Here is a 17384-nt window from a genome sequence, read left to right as displayed (position 1 = left end):
GCTAACCTAGTTTGATTTTTTGATATCCAGAAGGACGCTCTGCTCTAAGTCCTTTACTCTGCCTGTACTGACATTCACACTCAGCCATATTACTACTCCTTGTTCTGTCCCCATCTGAAGGCTTGATCCCACTACCCGCTGTCTGTACTGTCAGTATTTCAAACGAGGCCCCTTTCTGTCTACTTACCTGAGCATCCTGTCTTATTGTCCTTCTTCCTGTCTAACCCAGGTCCTGTGTCATTTAGCTCTAGTCTGTCTCGCTGCCTGTGCATTTAGGACAGAAGCTCTGGTTACAAAGATTTTGATCCTTTGGCACCAAGTTAATTACCTCTTCTGCTGGAGTTGCAAAAACATTTTCCCCCCTCCACCACATTCCCTTAATAGCCTTGATTTCTGCATATTGTGAGAGTCTTATAGTGGGGAAGATGTTCTGAGATGTTTTCTGAAATAGCAATTCCTTGTTCTATGGAATTATAGTAAAGAGTTGTATGGCTGCTGGAGGCTTATTTCAGGTGGGTAAGAGAGTTGGGAGCAGGACAATGAGATTTCAGGGAGTAAGTACTATAACTATACTGCTGCCTGCTTTTCAGAGGGTGTTTGGTGGTGGAAAGACTTGAGTTTGCCTCTCGAGGTCTGTGTGTGTATGGTAAAGGCATACTCAGGTACAAGACTTAATCCCCCCATTTTTTTCTTTTTGGAGGGGGAGAACATGGGTCTGCTCTGGTGTGCAGGTGAGTCACCAGAAACAAATGTGGTTATAATAAGGTGATGGTCAGATTTTAAACAGTCCAGAGAGCTTCTTAGCCATAGAAATCCAGTTGTGGGGACAACTTTTATTCTGAGCCATATTTGTATCACTGTTAATCGGCCAAAACTGTAAAATGGTGGTAGAGGCAGTGGGGGAAGAAATGCAAGTTCTGCAGATGGATTGATTTGTGTACCTGGGCAGAGTCAGTTGATGTTAGCAAAAAGGTTTTGATGTGACTTTGATGTTGCAGCAGATACTGTGGATATGAAAGTGTCCCTGTATGCTTTGCATATGCTGTGTGAATTCCTAGGGATGCATGCTGGCTACTGACTTCCTTGCTGATAGTTTCATGTTACTATTTCTGTGCAGATCGCTCATCTGGGATGGCTTGAAAGAAAGACTGCTTCTGCCTTGTATGAAGCACCCCCTACAGCCACTGTCCATGATGCATTGCAGAACCTTTTAAAGGTACTGAAATCTATGGGGCAAGGAAACTCTTAAATTTATAGCTCTAATACTTAACTGTTGCTGGAGTCTGTTGATATGAATCAGTTAAACATACTATCCTAATTTGGACTCTGCTGGTATAGAGTGCTTTTGAATACTCTAAAGAAGTATGTTACAGAAATGCATGCACCTATTACTCTACAATTTATAGGTGGGGCTGGCAGCACTGCCTATTAAGGTTGCCCAACACTTCCTATTACACCTCTACCCTGATATAACGCTGTTCTTGGGAGCCAAAAAATCTTACCGTGTTATAGGTGAAACCGCATAATATTGAACTTGCTTTGATCTGCTGGAGCGCGCAGCCCCCCACCTCCCGCGGAGCACTGCTTTACCGTGTTATATCTGAATTTGTGTTATATTGGGTCATGTTATATTGGGGTAGAGGTGTACAAGATCCTGTTTTTCAGTTGTTTATAACTCTGCTGGACTGTAACTTTTCAGGCTGAAATTTTTCATGCTGGGTGTCTGCCTCAGGATGAATTAAAAAAAAAAGCTGTCCAAATATAGTCCATTAATTTCTGAGAACAAGGCTAGGGGAAAAATGTATTTGCTCATTTAAAAAAAAATCTGATTTGTGTTTGACAAGCCATCACACCCCCATGTTTTGGAACAGGGAATTGCAATTCGGCAAGGGGTGGCCTTTTGCCATCCCTTTAAAAATCTGTCCAAATTTATGTTCTAAACCTTTTAAAAAATCACAATTTGCACAGGCTCAGACTTACTGAAGCTTCATAGCTAAAAACTTAAAAGATTCCATCCACTACTCTGAGGTTGTTCCAGCTTGGGGCTGAGCAGGACTTCCTGCAATTGCAGATCTGGGCTGCTGCAGGCTGGGTCAGTTCCGGGTCCAGCCACCAGAACTGAGCAAGGCAGACTGCCTCTTTTGTGCTTTCATTATCATCCATTGTCCCCCTCCTCACTCCCCAGCTTAAGTGGCATGGAGGAGGAAGCTGCCTCATTTGAATGAAGAAGGGACAGGGGCTTGAGCTGGTGGACTGGGTGGTAAATAGTTTGGAACCATGAGCCTGGGGGATGGAGACTGGAACTGAAGGCTGGCGGGGTAGAGAGAAGAAGTGAGTTTAGAAGTTGAGGTGGGGGAGATTGGGACCCATGAGGGAGGAGGAGACAGATCTGATGAGTCAAAAAATTGAATTTTATCTTGTAATGCTTAAGCGCAAGGGGGATGAAGTAGGCCTCCACAGGCAATCTTAATTTTGGCGTTTCCTAACTTTTGAGCGTATGACTTTGCAACCTTATTATTCTTTTTAATGTAGTTTTTAGTGTGTAATATTAGAGTAGGACATAAATGTTGCTCATTGAATCTCAGACACTTTGTGGAATTCCGAGGGGTGATCTGTTCCTAATTAAGCTAAATTGATATAAAGTACTCTTGGGGGGATTGCACCAATTTAACTCCATCTGTTTGTAAACAGATAAGCTAAATTGATGCACAAACTGTGTGTAAGTCAGCCCCATGTGTTAAAGGCAACATTTCTGTTTGAGTTGTAATAAAAAACTGTTCAGTTTGGGTCCTTCTGATATCCTATTGAATCCTTCTCTCTCTCTTCCCCTCCTCTCCCTCCCACTTCCTTTGTAGGCTGAAGAGCTGAGCCCAGGATTTTCCAAAGCAGGAAGGGTGTACATTTCTAAGGTAACACGTCATTTATTACACTAGAGCAGTTAATTTTGTTCTCTTCAGTCTATATACTTGTATGGCAAGGCGGGTATGTAAAGCATTTGGAGGTCCATGGATGATAGATGCTGTAGAAATGCAAAGTGTTGTATATAAATATAGTCACTTATACGTTAATATTGTGGGGGGGGGGTTTTGTGTGTGTGTTGTTTTTTTTTTACAAATGGGCAAGGAGATAGCAATTCATCTGGGGCAGGAGGATATGGAACTCTAAGCTGCTCTTTCTTTGGTTATTTTGCCTTTATAGATCTTCCAAGGGGCACCCAGGATACTTTACTCAGAATTTTTTCTGTTAAAAATTAACGCTGTTAACTTCTGAGCCATATCTGTTTACTGATCCTCGCATTTAAGCTGTGTGCATGGAGAGAGTCAGGGAAAGAGTGAAATACCCAGTTTGAGCCTCTTTTTGCCAGCACGGATGGTAGTGATTAAACAGACCATGAATGTGCTGGCCTGAAGCAGAGGATCTGCTGATTTTGATGTTGTTTGTGTTGAGGGAAATAACTGTTTTTGACTCTTTTTTAAATGCTAAAACTGATGCTTAGTTCCTTTGGCCTCCTGTTGGAGTCTAGGAAATATTTAAAGCCCAAACAGCTTTAGTAACAGCAGCCAGAGTGGGCGTAGCAAAGTGTAGCTGTAGTCATTTTCTGTGAAATCACTGTATTCCCAGTTCCCAAAGAATGTAAATTTTATCTGGGTAGCATGCAAGTTTAAGGTTCATTTCCCAGCCTGGAATTTATTAGCATTTGAAACTAGGTGAAGAGTTTATTTGACAAGAAAAATCTATTTTGTGAAACATAGAAAGTGATCTCAAACCAGGAAGGGAGCTAATAGGTGCTTAGAGGCCCTTGCACCTACCACAGTTCTGCCTTTGACATACCGTGTCTGGCTATATGTGCCTGTGTAGGAATGGAAATTATTATGTATCCCATTAGATTAAATTTCCCACCGGCAAATGAGCATCACCTTCAGTTTCCAAATCCTTTTAGTATTTACTAAAGTGAAAATTCTTGTAGGTATTTTTTTCCCATTTGTTGCCACACCAAGCCTGTATCTGTGCATATTCAAAATCCTCATCTTTCCTGCATGCCCCCTTTTAAGAATAAAAACCACCACCACACTACTACTTCCATGCTTAATAGAAGGGGGCAGCAACTTTTGCACAGTCCCATAATTGGAAAATCTTATGCTTTTACCTTAATTATTCAGCTAACATTTTAAGAGTTACCGGAAAATTTCTCATTTAGGGCTTTAATGTGGTTAAATTGTAACTTCCTGTCACAGATCCACAGGATCTGCACTATGCCCCAGCTTTTAAATAGTCTCTTGGAGGAAACCCTCCAGTGTGCCAGACCTCAAGGAGTCCCCCTTTTCCTTCAGGATAGGCCCTGCAACCTCACTGCTTCCTAGATTGAGCCTCTGGCTTCCAGAACTTCTGCTTCACATGGTGAGCTCTGTTCAGTGAATCCAACTCAGAGGGCATGTCTACACTACAAAATAGGTCGACTTACAGCCACCACAGTAATTACTGCACTTTTCATGTCGACACCACCCCGCTTCTGTCGGTGGTGCACGTCCTCACCAGGAGCACTTCCAGCGACTTAAGAGGGGAAGTGTCGGGGCTGATATCTTGGGCTCTTGGCTCCCCACATAACTCCCTGCCAGGAGCCTGGCTGCTGCTGGGACTCTCAGCTCCCCATGAAGCTGCCCAGCTGCCCGGGGGGGATGGGGGAAAGCGCTGGGAGCCCAACCTGGGCACCAGCTAATTAGCTCTGCAGGGAGCTGAGAGCCCCCCATCCACTTCAGGGTGACAGCACAGCTGTGAGTCTGGCGTGGGAGGGGACAGGGGTGTTACACAGAAGGGAACCTACCAGTATTCCTTGTCAATTTCACGGCCATGGAGCCATGAAATTGACAAGAATAACAGCCAACAGCTGATGTAAGTAATGGAGTGCCTACACAGACACTGTATGACCCTAACTACACCGGCATAAGCCATATGCCTTTTGTGGAGGTGGAGTTATGTTGATGTAGTGGGGCACTTATATTGGCTGGAGCAAGGCTGTAGTGTAGATGCTGACATAGGTCGACATAAGCTGCCTTACCTCAACCTAACTCTGTAGTGTAGACCAGGCCCAAGATAAACACCTGGTAGAGACTTGTACAATCTTTAGGGATGAATGCGCCTCAGCAAGTATTTGCAGTGACACCCAAGCAGTGAACTGGAACTCAGCATTGGATGTCCTTAAGGTAGCACAGAGAAAGGGTAAAACATAGTCCATTCTAGTCAAGCTGGAGCAATTTACCAGCCAAGTTGCATTGAACTCCATTTTCAGGCTCTGTCTCCTTAGACTTCCTTAGTCAGTCCCAACCTCTCCCAGAAACCAGCTCTCTTCTCCCACCTGACACATCTGTCCTTTGTTCCCAAGCTGGGGTCTCTGCTCAGCTTCCTTGCTGAGGGGCAGGGAAATCCTCCTCCCTCTGGGTTGGTGGTGGTTAGGTGTCAGTGTTATGGTGATTGGCGTTTTCCATTGTTCTGTTGGATTGTCTACTGATATGGGTAGGCCTGGGCCAGTCCTTTTAATGACCCATGCAGTCTGCTCAAACCACACAGACATTCCCCCCTCCCCCATGTCTCTTAATCTGCCCTGAGAACAAATTTAATCCTTTTCCCCACCACCACCGGGTAGCAGTGCAAAGTATAGGAGGAAATTGGAGCACACATAGGATTCATAAAAATATTACAGAAAATTGCCACTTTGTCACACCTCCCCATAATGACTAGATTAACTGTTATCCTAATAAAACACACATGATGTTTCTGACAGAAGTGCTTTTGTTTTAGAAGAGGGAATATTCTGAAGACACAACCTACCAGAGAATTTGGTAGGGGTCCCAATGTGCTTTGTCTCTTTCCCCAAATCCCACAATGTCTTCTTGAGTTGAATATCTGATCATAGGATTTCTAAATTCACTTGATATTTAATTACTTTGAATGAAGTAGAATTTAACTAAGGGGTCAAAATGCAGAAGAGGAAAAGAAACCTGCTGTGCAGTTGCTTTCTGAGACTCTGGACCTAATGCTGAGAATTGGAGCATTTTGGACAAGTATCGAACATGATATTTCCTGAATTCATAAATAAGTAGCAGAATCTATTAGGGTGACCATATGTCCCGATTTTATAGGGACAGTCCTGATTTTTGGGTCTTTTTCTTATATAGGCTCCTATTACCATCCACCTCCATCCCAGTTTTTCACGTTTGCTGTCTGGTCACCATAGAATCTATCCATTGACAGTTTGTGTTCCTGAGTCCAAGCTTAAAAACAACAAAAAAAAAAATTATAGCCCTTAACTGTTTAAAAATGTGAACTATATTTAAAGATGTCATTAAATTTAAGAGCCTGAAACAGTAGCTCTGAGAGGTGTGAACTGACCCATCAATCCCAATGGAGTGTCAGCTCTTGAAACTAATAACAAGCATCAGCATTGCTAACTTTCACTGCTGATCCCCTGTAGCAACAATCTCTTTAGATAACATGCATCTCCCACAATCTCAAACTGCCTCCCATTACTCTCTGGGAACTAGAAGTTCAAATGTCGCTATCCAGCTGCCAAAGCCTCCAGCTTTCCTCCATGACAATTTCTACAAGGCAGTTAGGAGTTATGGGCGTAAATATGTAGCACGAGAAAAATGAAAATTATGGAGCAGTGTAAAAATAACTGAATTTAATTGAGAACTAAAATCAGAAGGAATTGTATACTAATTGCATTAGTCACCTATTAAAAATTTGAAATTTTTATTAAAATTACCTGAAACTTCTCCAGAATATGTTCTAAACTAATTTAGAGCACTACAGAACCTCGAGGGCTCTGCTGCAGAATTGAATTCCAGCTTGCTACATAATACAGACGGTCCAGAACATGGCTTCTCTTGCAGTCAGCATTGGAAAGAGTTGTCCCACTTGCTTAGATGGAGTTAGAGTTCATATTAAGAAAACTTGGGCCTGCTTATGCCAATGGGGTAACTGCTTTTGGTGCTGTTGAAGGTGAGGGGAAGGAGGTTTAGAAACTCTGTCTAATTTTAAAAGTCTGTCAAGTTTGACAGTAGGTGTCAGAGCTTGGAATTGAGTTTGGGACTCTTGTTTCCAGGCTGTTGAAGACGAAGGCACATGATAAAATGACACACTTACTCTGTAGGTATGGGAGTCCATACTGCACACTAGCTATCTAGGTGACTCAAGGAATAGTGAGAACAGTGAAAAAAATAGTATATTTCTAGAAAAGAACAAGGTCAGGGAAATGGTGCCCATATTGGGGGAGGAATAAGGGACTGTAAAACCACCTATCAAAATTAAATTAATTATTTTGTGACATGGTATCGTTTATAGTGCTTTGTACAAAGAGGTCTACAGGAAAGATGGCAGAGCTGAATTGCTGAATGTAGGTGTTTAGGAGGTGTGAAGAGCCCTTTTCATCAATTACAAGCTGACTTCTCCAATCCCTCAGAGTTGCTGACTGACATCTGTTTTCCTGTTTCTTGACACTTATCGCTATTGCCATTTTTCTTTACAGTGCTACAGAGACCTGGGGAATAACTCTGCAGCTGTTCACTGGATGAATCTGGCTTCAGAGCTGCCAGTTATCACAAATGAGGTAGCAATTTCTGCTCTTTATCTCGCTGACACTCCAATATGATTATGTAACAAAAAACCCTTTAAAACTTAATTTTAGATCCATCTATAGACTTTTATATGCATTTGACCTCTGGGATCAGGTAAGTGATATTGAATAAATGTTCTATCCATCTGTGAAATTGATAATTTGGTAAAAGTAGTCACTGGGCAATTTTATGAGAGATCCAAATCAGGTAATGTGATGGCCAAGTGTTTATATGGAAATATTGTTTTGAATATTTATTGCGTAAGCCCTTCAAAATGTTATGATGGACTCCTATTAAAATCAGTATTTAAACTAACAATTTGGGTGGTAGTAACTTATTAAAAATTTGTAGATAATTCTTATTTTATAGTATACAAACTATGTTTAAACAGGCTTAGACATAAACTTCCTCAAACCCTATCTTTGAGCACTTCTTATTTAAGTGTATGGCAAACTTTAATCTATGCTAAAACTTCACACACTGTAGTCCACTAGTGAACTTTCTCTTTAAATTGTATGCTTTTGTGAATTTACTGCTGGTAAGAGTTGATGGGTTGAGAGCCCTGGAGACTGAAGTTCACAGAAAGATACAGCAAAAGTTCCTTGTGCGTGTGTATACCTCAATCCTGATTTGGAGAGTTGGGAGAGAGGTCTCTAAGCTCGCTCATTTTGTCTTCACCTTCAAAGATGTTCTATCTTATCACTTTATAGTTGTCTGTTCCTTAGCCCAGACACTTGCCTTTTCATTGCACATAGTTTCAGAATTCCCCAAGTGATCGAGCAACCTAATGAAAGCCATTGAGTGGTTGATACTGTATCCATGTATGACTGTCCTAGTAGCTTTAGCAAACTAAAAACTACCAGAAAGAACAGTTGGCAAAAAAAGGTGGAAATACAACTTAGTAACTTTAGGTAAGCTTCCATGACTATTAATATTGTCTGACATATGGAATATGTTAAATACCTCAGGCATGGGAAGACATCTGTATCTTTTTAAATTTTAGCATATGGCATGGTAGGAGAAATATATCACACCATATTTACTTATATATATTTATATTATATATGTAAAAAATGTTCAGGTCTTTATAACTGATTGTGTCTCACCCTTCTCTGTCAAATGTGGCTAGCCTCTGAAAAAAGGACTATGTGAGAATGGCATGATGGGGCTCAGTTTTCCATATGAATCTTTCCAGGTTACAAGTTTAAAAAAAAAAAAAAAAAAAGCCCAAAACCTGTTGGTTGAACTACTGCTAATTCAGCTTGGAATTCAAAAGTTAAACAGATATTTTTCTCTTTAGGTTATGATACATTCCATTTGGAGGATCTTGCTATAACTGTTTTGATGATACACAAATAGAATAGAATCCATCTCACTTTCCTATAGCTGTCTCTGTTGGCTTTGCAGTGCTAGCAGCTGTAAAAATGTATTTTTTTGTCATTAAAGTAGATATGACTGAGTACTACAACAACAAAAAAGCAGATCTGAATAACGTGGTGCCTTTTTATATAGCTTTCTCATTATAGCCACAATTTGAGTATCACTTGATTGCCATGCATTTGAGACAACAGATGAAACTGAACTGATAGGCTAATATCCTCCCTTACACTGGCTTGACAGTAGGTTCACCCTGCCTACTGTGTGGTGAAATAGTTATGGGTGGGTATTGCCAATTTATTACCGTTAGTCAAGGACTGATCAGAAACCCCCCAAATTACTTGTAATCAGATGTTGTTTACATCATAATTATAAAAAATGCAAGTAAAGTAATCTATACAAGTCAGCCAGATCTTACTCCTTCATTCTCTGTATTATTGAATAAACACTGACATGTAAGGCAGCATTATTTAAAATCTGTCATTAGACTGTGTTGCTGTAGCCAAATTATTCGGCTGGGGTTCAGGCCGCAGGTAGGTAGGGAGTCTCAGCCAACCATCTGCAACATGCTGACTTGACAGTGCTGCCACCTCCAGAGCATTGTCCATTACTGCATGAAGGTACTCAGCTGCTAAATGTTGCCAAACTGAAGGAAACTGGGGTATCAAACTGGTGAATTCCAGAATGTGAACAGGAAATGGCCATATTCTGCCAAATGAGTAGCTTCCTCAGCTCAAGTTCCTCTTGACAGAACTAGGATGAAATATTTGTTAACTGGAAACAGGAGATATTCCAAAAGAATAAGCAGTATATTAGAGGAATAAAACTTAAGAAAAGCGGGGGGGGGAGGGAGGGGGAATTCAGGAAAGAGACAAAATCAAGGACTTGTGAGCATTTACTTCCCTTTTCTGAGATGACATAAAGAAAAGAGCAGCATCCCACAAACAGGAAAACAAGGGTCTAGTAAGGTGGTCCAAATAATATTTATATAGTGGCTTTTATTTTTAATGTAATTGCACACATTCATCCTCTTCACCCCATAAAGTACATAGGTAACTTGATCATACTGATGGAAAAACAGAGGCAAAGAGATGAAGTGGCTTGCCCAGTTCAACAAAGGGTCTGCATGAAAGCCAAGGTTAGAACCCCAGAGTTCCTGGTTCACAATTCTGTGCTTTCAGAAGTGAAAAAGAAATAAGAAGGAAGACTTCCTCTTACTTCTTGGAAAACCTGAATAGAATTTTAAAAACAACTATAAAGACATGTATAAGGTAGGAGGAGGGATATGAGAAGTTTGCTTTAAAAAAAAAAAAAAGTTGAATAAGAAAATGAAACCAAGTGAGTAACCTTTACTTTTGTAAATGGGACTGGATTAAACCCACTGGCCATTGTGATGTTTATCATTTCTTTCTTTGCTGTCTCAGGATGAAAAAATCAAGAGGGAGATGGAGGAGATGCAAGGAATCTCAGAAGAATAAGTATTTTTTTAAGAGCCCAGTCCTCTGATAACTGTGGTGTGGACAGGACAAATTCCAGTCTAAAGGATTTCACAATCCGGACAACCTTGGATTGGGCTTCATGGGCAAACCACAGATCTTACAAAAACAAACCAAACTGCAGTTTCAACAGCACTTCCCTGAGGAGTTAAATCTTGGCAGAGACTCACAGGACTAAACTCTAATTCTGTTCATCTGCCTGCCTGTTGCACCAGATATAGTCTAATGAATCAAGCACTTGACCTGTTCAGTGCAGCAACCATCAACTTGATTGGATTTTAGTTGTTTCCTCTATGCCTTTGATTTTCATTCATCCACCTACACTTCCCAAGAAGTATTTATTGCTCATCTTCTACCGGGAGAGGACATAAACATGTGAAGTTCAAGATGTGATGGGATCCTGTGCTCTATTTAATAAAATGTCACAGGCATGGTTCTAGTGTGTCATGAAGGCAGGGAATCAACAGTCACCCTTAGCTATGCCTATATTTCTTTATAGTTAGTGATAACCATTGCTAATAGGCAGAGCAGAGAATGTCCATCTTTTCTTACTGCTGAGTTCTTTGATTGCTCATGGCTTTTTCAGCAAAGGTTTCTTTAGTTGAGAATTCAGGGTGGGCATGGCAACCCACTTTCACTTTTACTACTTAAACAATATTAACACAGTCTGAAGTCACACATTGGACACTGGCATAGCTGATAAAATACAGGCCTAACATTTGCACAGAGGCTTCAACAAGGTACAGGGTAAAGCCATTGTGCTTGGTGTTTTATTTTCCATTGGTTCTAGTTGCCTGCTGTACTGATGACAGTGAGGCATTCTTATTTTCCATTAAACCTATGGCTTGAAGTGGGGAGTGACATTAGATCATAAGAAAGGGCAGTTACAAAGAAACCATAATACCAAAGGCAAGAGTTCTGCTCAGACCCTCTTCTCCTCCCTCTGAAAACATCAGTGATGCCGAGAGCCCACTCCTGTTGTCTCTTTGCAAGTTCATCTAGCTAGTTAGTGGTTTTAGTCATCAAGGTAAAACCAGCAATACTCCAGCATACATCTAGGAAATTAACATCATGGGACCAATGCATCTGCTTTCAGAGATGTTCTTCAGAAATAAGAATTTATGTTAAAGAAACGTATCACTGCCATAAGAGACCAAGTGATTAAAATCTTAAACTTGGAACACAAACTGAATTTTCTTCACTCACCAAAAATGCTAATCTTTTAATCCAAGTGGATGCTTTCAGATTCCTTAATTGTGAAAGTTTGCTGTTTTCTGCACTCATCTAAACCTTACCTACCTGATGTAAAGAAGTTTAGGAGTTGCAGAGGCTGTTCATTATCTTTATGAAGCACTTGCTGCAGAAAGAGAGGAACCACGTGGCAAAACTGACAGTTCGGCACAAATGCTTTCCACCTCATTCTGCTAGATAACAAATTCAAAGTATAATCAAAATGACACTTTTGGCTGGGGGGCGGTGTCAAGCTAACCACCAATATTTGTTCCAGTCTGTTCCAAATAGCAGAAAGGTTTTTTTTTGTTTGTTTTTTTCCTCCTCTAACACTTTTTTTTTACAGAGGACAACACAACTCACCTTGTTCTATGCACAGCAACTTCTCCCAGGAATCTAACTGGGCTTCCTCATACCTTTTTTAAAAAATTTCTATTTTAGCTGGCAGCTATCTGTGTGTGGGCATTAAACACTTTATTACATGTTGTTATATAATATCATGTCTGATTTGTTGTAGAGTGGGATTACAAAACCAAACATTTAAGCTAATTACACACCATCTAATAGAAAATGAGGTCTGATTGGCTTTCTTAACCACTTATACATACGTATTAGGGGGACATTTCTCAGGGAGGGTGGACCTTGGCTGAGTTTTCCCTAGTCCTGATAGGAATCAGAGCCTGACAATTCACTATCCTCTGTGGAGGAGGAATCAGAGGACTTCTAGATATTTTAAGCTTTTTCTTCTCCTTTTTAGCATTTGCTTTTTTGTTTGCTTAGAGAGCGTACTAGCTCCATCACAGCTTTAGTGAGGCCTTTTGCAGCTAGCTTTCCCAAGGGCCTGAAGTCCCCTCTCCAGATTTTTGATTCCTCACCTGCTGGGTTGCATTCCCCCAGGGAGGGGAAATGCTTCCAGAGTCCTGACCAAATTGGGAAGCAGGGGGCTGTTTGAGCCCTGCTGCTTTTTCCAGGCTACTCAGGACCCATTTTAAGATTGGGGGGGGGGTGGATTTTGATCCTGTAAGTCTCACTTCCCTGTTCTCCAGGCGTCCCGTGGGTCTTACCCCTAAGTCAGCTGATTGCGGTCCTCTTCATCCTACCCAGAGACACCTGGTCCTTTATTCCCGTGTTTGTTGCAGCTGCTCTGGTGGATAGGATCCTCATGCCTGATTGACTCAGGGCAACTCCTGAGGGGGACTGTCCCAGATCACAGCTGGAGCACTGTTTGGATATCATACTGTGCTTTTTTTAAGGCTTCTTTGTCATTCCTAAAAGGTGCTGAGGAGCTAGCAGGGAGGCACTGCAGTGGAGGTTCTGGGTGGATTCTAATATCGGAGTAAAAACTGGCCTGGGGAGAGGAGGGGGATTGGGAGGGAGAACACTGCTCACTGCTGCCGCCAAAAATTAGTTTAACAAAAAAAAAAAAACCCATTTAGGTAGATAAAAGGCAGAAGCACTGAAGCTGCTGTCCACATGCTGCCATGAAGGCAGAGTCTGGGCAGAAGTGTAAGTCTTCAGCAAATCTCCAAAAGTTAAATGTTATGACAAATTCTAGAAGAGAAGACTTTAGAATTATTCAGGTTTTGAAGGCATGGACCCACCAAAAGAATATTTTAGTTCAGATGATGTCTACTTGTTTCTAAATAGACATGAGAATACAATTAAAGTTGGAAACTGCCAATTGAGCTGGTGAAGTGAGATTAATGAGCACCTAATTAACTGCCCTTTCTCCATTCTACTCTGAGCATCCATTCTGGATGGATGGTATTTGAATGTATGTGCAATTGGGCCCCAGTCATGCTTCCACTCAAAACTGATGGCAAAACTCCTATTAAATAGGAGTAGGATTGGGTGACAAATCTGAGGAATTGTCACAGATTGAAGTGTCATTAGAGGAGGTTTTTTAAATTAATTGATAAACTTAACAGTAACAAGTCACCGGGACCAGATGGCATTCACCCAAGAGTTCTGAAAGAACTCAGTTGTGCAATTTCACATTTATTAACTGTTTTGTAACCTGTCCTTTAAATCAGCTTCTGTACCCCATGACTGGAAGATAGCTAATGTAATGCCAATATTTAAAAGAGGCTCTAGAGGTGATCCTGGCAATTACAGACCGGTAAATCTAACATCAGTACTGGTCAAATTAGTTGAAACAATAGTAAAGAATAAAATTGTCAGACCCATAAAAGAACATAAATTGTTTGGGAAAAGTCAACATGGTTTCTGTAAAGGGAAATCATGTCTTACTAATCTATTAGAGTTCTTTGAAGGGGTCAACAAACGTGGACAAGGGGGATCCAGTGGACATAGTGTACTTAGATTTCCAGAAAGCCTTTGACAAGGTCCCTCACCAAAGGCTCTTACGTAAATTAGGTTGTCATGGGATAAGAGGGAAGATCCTTTCATGGATTGAGAGCTGGTTAAAAGACAGGGAACAAAGGGTAGGAATAAATGGTAAATTTTCAGAATGGAGAGGGTCAGTCAGAATTTTCAGAATGTTTCCCAAGGGTCAGTCCTAGGACCAATCCTACCCTCTGGAAAAAGGGGTAAACAGTGAGGTGGCAAAGTTTGCAGATGATACTAAACTGCTCAATATAGTTAAGACCAACGCAGACTGTGAAGAACTTCAAAAAGATCTCACAAAACTAAGTGATTGGGCAACAAAATGACAAATGAAATTTACTGTGGATAAATGTAAAGTAATGCACATTGGAAAAAATAACCCCAACTATACATACAATATGATGAGGGCTAATTTAGCTACAACTAATCAGGAAAGAGATCTTGGAGTCATCATAGATAGTTCTCTGAAGACATCTGTGCAGTGGCAGTCAAAACAAACAGGATGTTAGGAATAACTAAAAAAGGGATAGAGAATAAGATGGAGAATATCTTATTGCCCTTATATAAATCCATGGTACGCCCACATGCTCAAACAAATTTTAGTCTCTAAGGTGCCACAAGTACTCTTGTTCATCTTGAATACTGTGTACAGATGTGGTCTCCTCATCTCAAAAAAGATATACTGCTATTAGAAAAGGTTCAGAGAAGGGCAACTAAAATGATTAGGGGTTTGGAACGGGTCCCATATGAGGAGAGATTAAAGAGGCTAGGACTTTTCTGTCTGGATAATAGGAGACTGGGGGGGATATGATAGAGGTATATAAAATCATGAGTGGTGTGGAGAAAGTGAATAAGGAAAAGTTATTTACTTGTTCCCGTAATATAAGAACTAGGGGCCACCAAATGAAATTAATGGGCAGCAGGTTTAAAACAAATAAAAGGAAGTTCTTCACACAGCGCACAGTCAACCTTGCCTGAGGATGTTGTGAAGGTTAGGGCTATAACAGGGTTTAAAAGAGAACTAGATACATTCATGGAGGTTAAGTCCATTAATGGCTACTAGCCAGGATGGGTAAGAATGGTGTCCCTAGCTGCTGTTTGTCAGAGGATGTAGATGGATGGCAGGAGAGAGATTACTTGGTCATTACCTGTTAGGTTCACTCCCTTGGGGGCACCTGGCATTGGCCACTGTCGGCAGACAGGATACTGAGCTGGATGGACCTTTGGTCTGACTCAGTATGGCTATTCTTATGTTCTCTGTTATGTAGAATAGATCTTCAAGTAACCAAGGAGTAGATCAGCTCCTTGTATGCTCCTGTGATATGCTGTAGTTCATGAGGATACTTGCACAAATGTAGCTGTCTCATGAGGAGACTTGCACAAACGTAGCTGTGAGTTAAAGGGTTAGGTAGGCAGGGATTGATGTTAATACCAAAATCTGAGAGGTTCTCTTTTCCTCCATTGGTTGAATGTTGAGTTGGGTCTTGTGGGGTATTGGATAGAATGCGTTGAAAAAAGACATGTAAGGAATATTGGGCTGTGTGACTAAAACCTATTTTAGCTTTGAGAAAGCTTAAATGTCTTCATTGAATCAGGAGAGGGCAGTAATGAAGTTAAGATAAGGGGTGTTCTTTCCTCTTTTTGACATTTTAGTGGGATCTCTAGTTTTTAGATTACTTCAAATGATGAGTGGTGTCTTCTCTTTACCCCTTATTTCATCCCTCCATTTTTTGTTTGTGAACATTTACTCTAGCCTTTCTATGTATTTGGTTCCCTGCTTCAATTGCATTTGTTTCTTTTTAAAAAAAAAAATAATCTTGGGGTCTGGAATTCCATTTTAATTTAATTTTACTCATGCTTTTTCATTGGGAACTTGAAGTTCAGGGCTGCAATATTCAGGTGTATGTACAGGGAAGATTTCCATTGGAAGCTCCACTTCTGGCTTAACAACTGGATAGAGACTTAAATTCAACAGACACAATTTTCTAGTCAGATATGTTTGCTGGAAACTAATTAATGTGGCTTTAAGAACATGAGGAAAGGAGATGGTAAAGTCTGCAGTTCTTTTCAAGAGCAAAGGCTCTATTTTTGCGGTTTTCATCCTGACCATCTATCGCAATGATCCTTGGTATGCTATGCTGGGGATCAAATGAATATTTTTGAACATTCTAGCTTTCTGTGTTTCTTGCTGGTTACAAATAAAATAAATCTGATGGAGGAATACAGTTTCAATTCTAATTAACAGCATAGCTTTCAGATTGATGTGGCGAATCATGGAAGTTTAATTAAAAACACACTCGTAACAATGCTGTTTGGGATTTTTGGTTTAAGCAACTAAATTTTAAGTTGTCTTTTGAGAGGATAAACCTAAAATAATCCGACAGAGATTGGCTTTTATATGCATGCAGAGAAAGGTGGCAGGGTTTATTCCTCCTGTTGGAAAGGGGGATGCACTTTAACAGCCTCAGGTAAACACAGCTTGTTTTGGGTTTCTTTGATTTTTACGTTTGCACATGTTTTACTGCCCAGTCCTGGATGTTACTGTTCATTTTATGAAGTTGACTGCACTGTAAACATTCCAGGGCCATAAGAAACAGGAGATTTGGATGAGTAAAAGTTAATTGAAAGACACTTCACCCTGCTGACTTTGGAAGCCTTTTTCCAAGATTTATTACAGGGAACAGAGATGAGAATTATTTTTCTTGCAACTTGTCTTGTGTTATTTTTATGGCATATCTGTGTGTGGTTAATTAATATTGTGTTAAAGAATAACTGTGAAATGACCAAACTGCTTTTAACTTCACTGTGTTGTCTTGTTTGAAATAAAACACTTCAAGTGTCTAACGAGAAAATTTCCCCTTTTTAATTGTAGTGTTGGCACCTTATTCTTTACAGTAATGATTTAGGTAATTGAGCAAGTCCACTGACAGAAATACATCTTTCTATTAAAAAGTCATTGAATGCATATGCTTGCATAATACTGACAATACCATAATGAACATATGGGAATATATGTCACTGTATTGTGGCCAGGGGTTGGTGGGGAGGGGAGAATGTGTTACACTTGTAGATGATATAGTGTGTATATATACATAGCTGCTGATACTTTCACTGTAATACATATGTACACTTCCTTTTTTTTAAAAAAAATGAATGTTATTTATATATGCAGAACTTGATTTAAAGTGAATTTGTCTTGTTAATCATTTGTACTGATGGGGATTTTAATAATCTAAGTCTCTAGCCTCTCTTGCCCAAATGACCAGCTCCTTCCCCTTCAGAAAGTATGACAAGTGTTAAATCGTGTTAGTTTTAGCATTTC

At 40.4% G+C, this 17384-nt stretch overlaps 1 protein-coding gene across 4 annotated transcripts in view; it reads left to right on the top strand.

The window, feature by feature from the left end:
• RMDN3 (regulator of microtubule dynamics 3) overlaps positions 1-12211 on the top strand; it is a 63217-nt gene extending 51006 nt beyond the window's left edge. For all 4 annotated transcript variants that reach the window (XM_039534100.1, XM_039534103.1, XM_039534101.1 and 1 more), the window contains exons 10-13: positions 1118-1216; positions 2856-2909; positions 7526-7606; positions 10415-12211. In XM_039534100.1, coding sequence (XP_039390034.1) covers positions 1118-1216; positions 2856-2909; positions 7526-7606; positions 10415-10468 — 288 coding nt within the window. In that variant the 3' untranslated portion in view covers positions 10469-12211. The remainder of the gene's footprint in view (positions 1-1117; positions 1217-2855; positions 2910-7525; positions 7607-10414) is intronic.
• Positions 12212-17384: the final 5173 nt, after the last annotated feature.

Source organism: Mauremys reevesii, linkage group 4 (genome assembly GCF_016161935.1).
Source record: "Mauremys reevesii isolate NIE-2019 linkage group 4, ASM1616193v1, whole genome shotgun sequence".
Classification (NCBI taxonomy): domain Eukaryota; kingdom Metazoa; phylum Chordata; order Testudines; family Geoemydidae; genus Mauremys; species Mauremys reevesii.
The sequence above is the reverse complement of the archived record's forward strand: the minus strand, read 5'-3'. Positions and strand labels throughout refer to the sequence as shown.